Raw genomic sequence first — 10,305 nt, 5'->3', positions numbered from 1 at the left:
CTGCTCCTATGATGCTGCTTAGCCTACTGTGTTCATCCAGCTCTGCACCTTGTTGTCTCGGATTCTCCAGCATCTGCAGTTCCCACTATCTCTGATTCAATTTTAACCCAGGATTTAGAGTCATACAGCACGGAAACAGACACTTCTCCAACAAGACCATGCCGACCAAGTTTCCCAAACTCAACTAGTTCCATTTACCTGCATTTGGCCCATATCCTTCTAAACCTTTCCTACTCGTGTACCTGTCCAAATGTCTCTTAAATGTTGTAGCTATACCTGCATCTACCACTTCCTCTGGCAGCTCATTCCCCATACAAACCACCCTCTTTGTGAAAATATTGCCCCTCAGGTCCCTTTGCCAGAGTACAGTTTAGTTGGCACCATGTTTAAGAGTTGGCGGAAACAACAATGTTTAAAATTTGTCTCTTTTCATGTTTTCATGACCACATTCAAGAAACACTTAGCTAGTTTTGGCAGTTCTGAGATATGTAATGGAAGAACAGGAAGAAGGCACATTAATGTAATCTAGAAAGAAATACATCCTCTTTAAGACTCCCATTCAAAGTAATACTTGTAATGCATTGTGATCTGGCACTGACAGGGTTTGCGAGAAACAAACAAGCAAAAGAAAAATTCTCTCTCCTTAAGCTGTGGAATACACCAAAACCTGAAAGGGACCATAACAAAGTTACATCTCTACTGGGAGCATAGAAAATACAGTCATATGGGTTATTTATCTGTATGGTGACTACTTAAACACAGAGTATTGGTCCCATACAAAAGAAGTGGAAAAACACTAATATCCATTACAAACCCACCGACTCCCACAGCTACCTGGACTATACATCTTCACACCCCACTTCCTGTAAAGACTCCATCCCATTTTCTCAGTTCCTCCATCTCCGTCGCATATGTTCAGATGAGGCCAACTTCGACAAGGGAGCCTCCGAAATGTCCACATTCTTCCTCAACAGAGGATTCCCCAGCTCCGTTGTCGACAGGGCCCTCAATCGGGTCCGATCCATCTCCCGCACTTCTGCCCTCACCCCTTCTCTTCCCTCCTGCAACAGCAATAGGGTTCCCCTTATCCTCACCTACCATCCCACCAGCATCCACATCCAGAAGATCATCAGACGCCATTTCTGCCACCTCCAGCAAGATGCCACCACCAGACACATATTCCCCTTCCTTCCCTTGTCTGCCTTCCGCAGGGACCGTTCCCTCTGGGACACCCTGGTCCACACTTCCTTCACCCCCAACACCTCCCCACAGCCCTACGGCACCTTCCCCTGTAACCGGCGAAGGTGCAACACCTGCCCATTTACCTCCTCCCTCCCCACTATCCAAGGGCCCAAACATACCTTCCAGGTGAAGCAACACTTCACCTGCACTTCCAAGAATCTAGTCTACTGCATTCGCTGCTCACAATGTGGTCTCCTCTACATTGGGGAAACAAAGCGTAGACTTGGCAACCGCTTCGCAGAACATCTACGTTCTGCTCGCAAAAAAGACCCTGAGCTACCTGTTGCCTGCCACTTCAATGCACCACCCTGCTCTCTGGCCAACATCTCTGTCTCCGGCTTGCTACAGTGTTCCAGTGAAGCCCAACACAAGCTGGAGGAACAACACCTCATTTTCCGCTTGGGGACCCTACAGCCCTCCGGACTTAATATTGAATTCAATAATTTTAGAGCCTAAACTCTCCCATGTCCCAGCCCCCTGTCCCACACACCAGGCCTTGTTACCACATAGCCTGCCATTACACACCCCCTGTTGTTAGTCACTAACAGTCCCCATTAACAACTACTCACCCTCCCAGCCTGATCGTTAGCAACTCCTTTGTCTGTCCAACTGTCTTTCTCTCTCTTCGGGCTCTATCTTATCGTTTACTCCCTACCCCACCCACCTCCCTATTTTCTGCATATAAACTGACGTTTTCCCTGCCACCATCAGTTCTGAGGAAGGGTCACCGAACCCGAAACGTTAACTCTGTTTTCTCCTCCACAGATGCTGCCAGACCTGCTGAGCTTTTCCAGCAACTTTATTTTTGTTGTTGTTGTTGAAGTGGAAAAACATTTCAAATTGTATTCTGGTGTCAGAAAACAAAATTGTTCCAAGAATACTATGTAACTCTACACAACCAGTGAAAAACTGAATCACATAAATGGCAGCATGTAGCAAAACTTTATTCAGTGACTCTGCATGTACCAGCTATGGGATATTTTCTTCCATTCAAACCTCCGATATGAATATGTTCATTAAACTCCTCAGTCTCTGGCTTAATTCACAGCAAGAATATTTCGAACTTTTACAGTGTTTATGAAAGAAAGTCAGCATATTGTATAACGATTGATCCATTTCACAACAGATTTCCAATTTATAAAGATTAATAATTTGATTCCTGGAATTGGTTGAATCTATAGTGAAGAACAAGGAAATGGCAGATAAACTGAGCAACTTAATCAGAAATTGCTGGAAAAATTCATCAGATCTGAAGAAGGGTTATTGGATCCAAAATGTTAACTCTGATTTCTCTCCACAGATGCTGCAAGGCCTGCTGAGTTTTTCCAGTAATTTCTTATTTTGCTTCTGATTTCCAGCATCCGCAATTCTTTTTATTAAATTTAGAAATGAACTAAACAATTATTTTGTGTCTGTCTTCACAGAAGATATAGAAAATCTCTATGAAATATGAGACAATTGAGGAATTTGTGAAACTGAGGAGCTGAAAGAGATAAAATTAAAGCAGTTGTACTTGAAAAAGGCGTTACAAACAGTTCAAGGCTTACAGTCTGCAACTGGTTACCGTTTCAGATAGGTTATCCAAGCACTTGCTCCCCTTCTTAATTCAACCCCTCACTCAGTTGATCACAACAAGGTTAATTTAAGATGAATCCCTTTGTTTGTGGATAAGGTTTAAAGGAGCCAAAAATAACCTGACTTTCTTGAAAGAAAAATAGGTCGAGTTGACTATTGCCTTGGAACCTTTCAGGTGTGACATTCCTTAGTTCCTCTCAGGGCTTTGCCAAATTGTTGAGCCAAATAGATGTTTTCAATGGAAAGGTGGATAATTAGAAGGGAGTAATCATCAGAGCACAGGGTGAAATGAAGCAGGCTCATGTGAAGCAGCCTCATGTGAAGCATATTTACCTCCTAAGTTTACATCCATAGACATCGGGCCCTCATGTGATACAGCTGTAGTGTCCATATCCCAGGCCAAGAGACCCAGATTCAACCCACCTGAATGAATCATATCATAGAATCCCTCCACTGTGGAAGCATGACATTTGGCCCATTGAGTCCATACTGCCACTCTGAACAGCAATCCACCCAGGTCCATCCCCCTACCTTATCCCTGTAACCCTGCATTTCTCATGGCTAATCCTCCTAGCCTGCACATCCCTGGACACTATGGGCAATATAGCATGGTTACTCCCCCTAACCCGCACATCTTTGGACTATGAAAGGAAACTGCAGCACCCAGAGGAAACCCACGCAGACACGGGGAGAATGTGCAAACTCCACACAGACAGTCGCCCAAGGCTGAAACTGAACCCAGGTCCCTGGCGCTGTGAGACAGCAGCGCTAACTACTCAGCAACCGTTCCACCCAATTGGGTGTAATAGCATCTCTGAACAGATTGATGATATTCATACACAGGGTGCTGGCTAGGATTGCCCATCTTCAACTGCCCAGAGGGTAGTTAAGAATCATTAACTGGAGTCACACGTAGGCCAGAGCAGGTAAGGATGGTTGATTGCCTTGTGCCCTGGCGAGATTTGAACCTGCGTGCCCAGAATATAACCTGGGTCTCTAGGTTAATAGTCTAGTGATAATATCACTAGGCCATTCCCTCCCTTCTTAACCCATTATGAAGGATGTAATAACCAATGTTTAGAAAAGAATGGTAAACCTGCGAAGATGTAATACAGATTTTATGAAAGGGAAATCATGAATGACAAACTTAGAGTTTTTTTGAGGATGTTACTTGTAGCACAGTTAAAGGAGGCCCAGCTGATGGGATGTATCTGTACCTTCTGAAGGTTCCTGATAAGGTGCTACCTTAATAAAGAAAAGAAAAGAAATTTCGAAGGGGGATAATATACTAATATGGCTGAAGAATTGGTTAACAGACAGCAAGCAAAGGGCAGGGATTAACTGATTCATCTCTGGATGGTTACAGGTCAGTGTACTGCAAGTATCGGTGGTAGGTTTATGATTTTTCACACTCTTTGATTTGAATACAGGAGCAGAGTGCAATATTTCCAAAATTGTTGAAGAAACAAATCTAAGCAGGAGCAAGTTATGTGGATGATGCAAGGAAGCTTCAAAGGGACTTGGACGGGCTGAGTGAATAGGCTAGAACAAGGCAGACAGAATATAATGTAAATAAGTCTGAAGTTATTCACTTTTGTAGAAAAAAAAAACAAAATCCAGATATTTTCTAAATGGTAAGAAGTTGGGAAGTGCTGTGTCCAAAGGGATCTGGGTGCTCTTGTTCAAGGGTTACTGCAAAAAAAGGTTAGTATGCAGGTGCAGCAAACAATTAGGAAGGCAAATGGTTGTTGACCTTCATCATAGGGAAAATTGAGTACATGAGGAAAGATATCTTGCTGCAATTGTATAACGCCCTGGTGAGACCACACCTCTGTATCATCGTTTGCAGTTTTGGTCTCCAATCCAAGAAAGTGTATACTTGCCACAGACAGTGGCTGGGTGAGTAAGCAGATCAATCTCTGGGATGGCAAGATTATTTTATGATGGGGGATTGAAGAAATTGGATCTCTGGATCTGTAGTTCTACAGTTTCAAAAAAATTAGGTGATCTCATTGAAGCTTTTGGAATTCCTATAGGGAATGACAGAATGGATGTAAATAAATATGTTTCTCCTGGTTTATGACTCTAGAACTGGGGACATAATCCTAGAGTAATGGGTGGGGCACTTAGGAGCGAGATGAGGACGACTTTCTTCACTCAAAGGTTGGTGAATCTCAGAAATTCTCAACTGCAGAGGGCTGTAGACACTCAACCATTTTGATAAATATCTGAAGTTTAATGACATCAAAGAATAGGGAGAAAGTACAGGAAATGATCAGTCATTGAGTGCAAAGAGCGTACTCAACAAGCTGAATGGCCTATTCCTGTTCCTATGTTTCTCCAACAACAATGGCCTCTAAGTGATTTGAACACGAAGATGATAATTTTATAAATTGTAGGTCTTTGGGAACAAGGAACCAACGTAGGTCATCAAAAGGAATATGGAACTGCAATCTACAAGGGCAGCAACGGTGGTGGGTCACAAGGAGGGGCAGTGAAAAAGCAGCTAAGGTTGGGGCTTGGTTGGTTGGTAAAGTATAAGGACTGTATAGCAGATGTAAAAAGGGGCAGAACAACATTCAATGCTCAAAGATAAAGAAGGTGACATATTTTAAAATCAGTCTCCCGGTGTCAGTGGTAAAATATGAGCAGATAGGGTTTGAGGTTGGTCCCTCAGCAGACAGGTGGGAGAGGATGGGTGATTGGATTTGCAGCTTGTGAGAATACAGGATTCTGTGCAACTCAGCATAGATGCTATAACTACACAGGGGGAAAAAAAACCCAATTTTTTTTGGAAAATGCATTTAGTACAATAAAAAGCAAATCATTGTTGTCAACTGCACTAGTTGAATTTAATGCAACAGAAATCAAGTTTATTTCACACTTCCAGTCCACCTCTTAAGAAGTCACAAGCATGTTGCAAAGCCACATCAGCAATGTTTGAAAACAGCAAATGCTGGACTCACTCGGCAGGTCTGGTAGCATCTGGACAGAGAGAAACAGTGTTATGTTTCAGATTGCTGACCTTTCATCAGAACTGACCTGCTAAGTGTTTCCAGCATTTTCTGTTTATTTTTCAGGCTTCCGACGTCTGCAGCATCTTGCTTTTGATTTAGAATTTGGAAGCACCTTGCCCTGACAAATAAAAATTAGAGTCATCAATTCGCTGAATTTGTTTCAAAGCAAATTTCCTCATCATTTTATAACACTCCTAAAAGCAATGATATTTCAAACCATACCTCCACTTCAACGGACTGCATAGTCAGGTCACATGGGGGTTTCTGTGGCTTGGGTCTTGTGGCATACCAATATGCCATAAGTGCTGCAATGGTGCCAATGCCTATTAGAGCGGATGGTGGAAGAGAGCGAACGAACTGCCGGACCTCCCAAAGTTCTGGGATGCGCAGGTGTGTCACCAGATCACTTGCTTGCATAGTTGTAAATGGAAATTCCCTTCTGTGGCAGTGAAAAGAAGAACAGATGTAAGCACATTACCATGGAGTCAGAGAATAAATAAATTCACAGCATGGGTGGATGTAATTTGTCAATGTCCACATCACTCCACAACGATTCAATCCGATCCCACTTTCCAGCTCTTATTGTGTACCCTTTTAGGCTGCAGCACTTCTAGTGCATTTTCAAGTACTTTTTTAAATATTATGAACATCACTGCCTCTACCACCCTTTCAGAAAGTGAATTCCAGAATCTACACTACTCTCTGGATGAAAACGTTTAACCTCTAAATTTCCTCAAAACTTCTATATACCCTAAATCCATAATGTCTTGTTAAGCACACCTCAACCAAGGGCAACAGAACCTTCCTATACGCTCTGTCTAGAATCCTTAATATATTATATGCTTCAATTAATTCTTCCCTCTGAATTCTTCTTCAGACCTGTGCAGCTTCTTTACTTTCTGATTTTATTTCCAGTATCACACATTACGAACAACTTCAGGGATCTATGGACGTGCACTCCAATATCCTTCTGTATACTTCAATTCTTGTAAGCCTCCCACAAAAGAATTATCTCACTCTTCATTTTTCAGCAACAGAGGGAGAGGCGACAGCGAGGACCAGGGGGCTGCCGGGAATATATTTGGGCAGCGGCTGAACCCGAGACACTAAACGTGTAGTGTCTCCCACCCACCCTCCTCCTCTAACTGAAAAAAAAGGACTCTGTGGTGTGTTGGTAAGGTAAGGTTTTTATACTTTTTCTATTTCTTCTGTATCGTGTAATTGGTTAAAAATTTACTTTTTTTTTAATTTATCTATTAATTGGTTATTTGAAAAGACCATATTTAACTCATAAATTGATATAAAGTAATAAAGTAATTAACTAAGTAGAGATGGCTGGGCAAGTGATGTGCTGTAGCTGTATGATGTGGGAGCTGGCTGATCCCATTGTGAACGGCAGTGACCACATCTGCAGCAAGTGTTGGTTGCTGGAAGAACTCCGGTTCAGAGTTGAAGATCTGGAATCTGAGCTTCAAACACTGCGGCACATCCGGGAAGAGGAGAGTGACCTGGACGCTTTGTTTCAGGAGGCAGTCACACCTGGTAGATTAAGTAATTCAAATTCAGTTAGTGATCAGGGACAACAGGGTGTGACTGCAAGTGAGGCAGGTAAGGGGGTCCTGAGTTCAGGAGTGGAGGAGCCTCAGCTTTTGACCTTATCCAACAGGTACGAGATGCTTGCTCCCCGTGTGGATGAGGAAAAGGGCCGCGGGGAGGATGAGCCAGCTCACCACGGCAACATGGTGCAGAAGGCCATTCAAGAGTGGGGAGCAAAAAGACAAGTGGTAGTTATAGGGGATTCTATAGTTAGGGGGATAGATAGTATCCTTTGCAAGCCAGATCGGGAGTCCCGCATGGTGTGTTGCCTGCCCGGTGCCAGGGTGCAGGACATCTCTGACCGGCTTGAAAGGATAGTGGAGCGGGAGGGGGAGGATCCAGTTGTTGTGGTCCACGTTGGGACGAACAACATAGGTAAGGCTAGGATGGAGGACCTGTTTGGGGATATTCAAGCACTAGGAACAAAATTAAGGAACAGGTCCTCGAGGGTCATAATCTCCGGATTACTGCCCGAGCTATGTGCAAATTGGCTTAGGGATAAGAAAATTAGGGAAGTAAACACGTGGCTAAGGGAGTGGTGTGGGAAAGAGGGGTTCCATTTCATGGGGCATTGGCATCAGTTTTGGAACCGGAGGGATCTGTACCGATGGGACAGTCTCCACCTGAACCAATCTGGAACCAGTGTTCTAGCGAAAAGGATAAATAGGGGGTCACTAGGACTTTAAACTAGTGAGTTGGGGGGAAGGGAAAGGGAAAACGACAGGGAGTATGATGGTAAATAAAAAGGTAATCAGCAGGTTAGCATGTGGGCAGGAGGGTTTAAGTTCAAGGCAGACTATGAAAGAAACAAAAAGGAAGGATAACTCAGGAGATATTATTAGAGATGTTGAAAATCATGAGGGTAAGAAAGTTAGCATAAAGGCACTTTACCTGAATGCTCGTAGCATTCGTAACAAGGTTGATGAGTTAACGGCACAAATCATCGCGAATGAACATGATTTGGTAGCCATTACGGAGACATGGTTACAGGATGGTCACGACTGGGAGTTAAATATCCAAGGGTACCAGACTATTCAGAAGGACAGACAGGAAGGTAAGGGAGGTGGTGTAGCTCTGATATTCAAGGATGACATCAGGGCGGTGCTGAGAAATGATATAGGTTCTATGGAGAATGAGGTTGAATCCATTTGGGTGGAAATTAGAAATTCTAAGAGGAAAAAGTCACTGATAGGCGTAGTCTATAGGCCACCAAATAATAACATCACATTGGGGTGGGCAATAAACAAAGAAATAACTAATGCCTGTAAAAATGGTACGGCAATTATCATGGGGGATTTTAATCTACACGTAGATTGGTCGAACCAGCTCGGTCAGGGTAGCCTTGAGGGGGAGTTCGTTGAGTGTATCCGTGATAGTTTTCTTGAACAGTATGCAATGGAACCAACGAGGGAGCAAGCTATCCTAGATCTGGTCCTGTGTAATGAGACAGGAATAATTAATGACCTCATAGTTAGGGATCCTCTTGGAAGGAGTGATCACAGTATGGTTGAATTTAGAATACAGATGGAGAGTGTGAAGATAAAATCCAATACAAGGGTCCTGTGCTTGAACAAGGGGAACTACAATAGAATGAGGGAGGACTTGGCTAAAGTAGACTGGAAACAAAGATTTTATGGTGGGACAGTTGACAAGCAGTGGAGGACTTTCAAAGCAATTTTTCAAAGTGCTCAGCAAAAGTATATTCCAATGGAAAGGAAGGACTGTAAGAAAAGGGATAATCTGCCATGGGTGTCTAAAGAAATAAGGGAGGCTATCAAATTGAAAGAGAAGGCATACAAAGTGGCCAAAAACAGCATGAAACTAGAAGATTGGGCAAACTTTAAAGGTCAACAGAAAGCCACAAAAAGAGCTATAAAGAAAAGTAAGATAGGACATGAGAAAAAACTAGCACAGAATATAAAGACAGATAGCAAAAGTTTCTATAAATATATAAAACGAAAAAGAGAGGCTAAAGTAAATGTTGGCCCTTTAGAGGATGAGAAGGGGAATCTAGTTATGGGATATGATGAAATGGCCGAGGCATTGAACAGGTATTTTGTATCGGTCTTCACAGTGGAGGACACTAATCACATGCCAGTAATTGACAAAGAGACGAAGGTAGGTGAGAACGTGGAAACAATCATAATTACGGAAGAGGTAGTGTTGGGCAAGCTAATGGAACTAAGGATTGATAAGTCTCCTGGCCCTGATGGAATGCATCCCAGGGTACTAAGAGAGATGGCGGGAGAAATAGCAGGTGCACTGGCGGTAATTTTCCAAAATTCGCTGGACTCTGGGGCAGTCCCAGCAGATTGGAAAACCGCAAATGTGACACCACTGTTTAAAAAGGGAAGTAGACAAAAGATGGGGAATTATAGACCGGTTAGCTTAACCTCTGTAGTGGGGAAGATGCTTGAGTCTATTATCAAGGAAGAAGTAGCAAGGCATCTTGATAGAAATTGTCCCGTTGGGCAGACGCAGCATGGGTTCATGAAGGGCAGGTCATGCTTGACAAATCTTTTGGAATTCTATGAAGAGATTGCGAGCAATTGGACAATGGGGACCCAGTGGATGTGGTGTACCTAGATTTCCAAAAGGCCTTCGACAAGGTGCCGCACAAGAGGCTACTGCATAAGATAAGGATGCATGACATTAAGGGTAAAGTATTAGCATGGATAGAGGATTGGTTGACTGACAGGAAGCAAAGAGTGGGGATAAATGAGTGCTATTCTAGCTGGCAGTCAGTGACTAGTGGTGTGCCTCAGGGATCGCTGTTGGGACCACAATTATTTACAATTTATATAGATGATTTGGAGTTGGGGACCACGTGTAGGGTGTCAAAGTTTGCAGATGACACTAAGATGAGTGGCAGAGC

At 43.2% G+C, this 10,305-nt stretch overlaps 1 protein-coding gene across 1 annotated transcript in view; it reads right to left on the bottom strand.

Moving 5' to 3' along the window:
* Positions 1-10,305, bottom strand: part of acsl1a (acyl-CoA synthetase long chain family member 1a) — a 119,127-nt gene that overhangs the window by 101,425 nt on the left and 7,397 nt on the right. Inside the window, exon 2 of the mRNA XM_048620461.1 lies at positions 6,057-6,273. Within this exon, the coding sequence (XP_048476418.1) occupies positions 6,057-6,251 (195 nt within the window). The 5' untranslated portion in view covers positions 6,252-6,273. The remainder of the gene's footprint in view (positions 1-6,056; positions 6,274-10,305) is intronic.

This window comes from Rhincodon typus, chromosome 3 (genome assembly GCF_021869965.1).
Source record: "Rhincodon typus isolate 14 chromosome 3, sRhiTyp1.1, whole genome shotgun sequence".
In the NCBI taxonomy this organism is placed as follows: Eukaryota; Metazoa; Chordata; class Chondrichthyes; order Orectolobiformes; family Rhincodontidae; genus Rhincodon; species Rhincodon typus.
The sequence above is the reverse complement of the archived record's forward strand: the minus strand, read 5'-3'. Positions and strand labels throughout refer to the sequence as shown.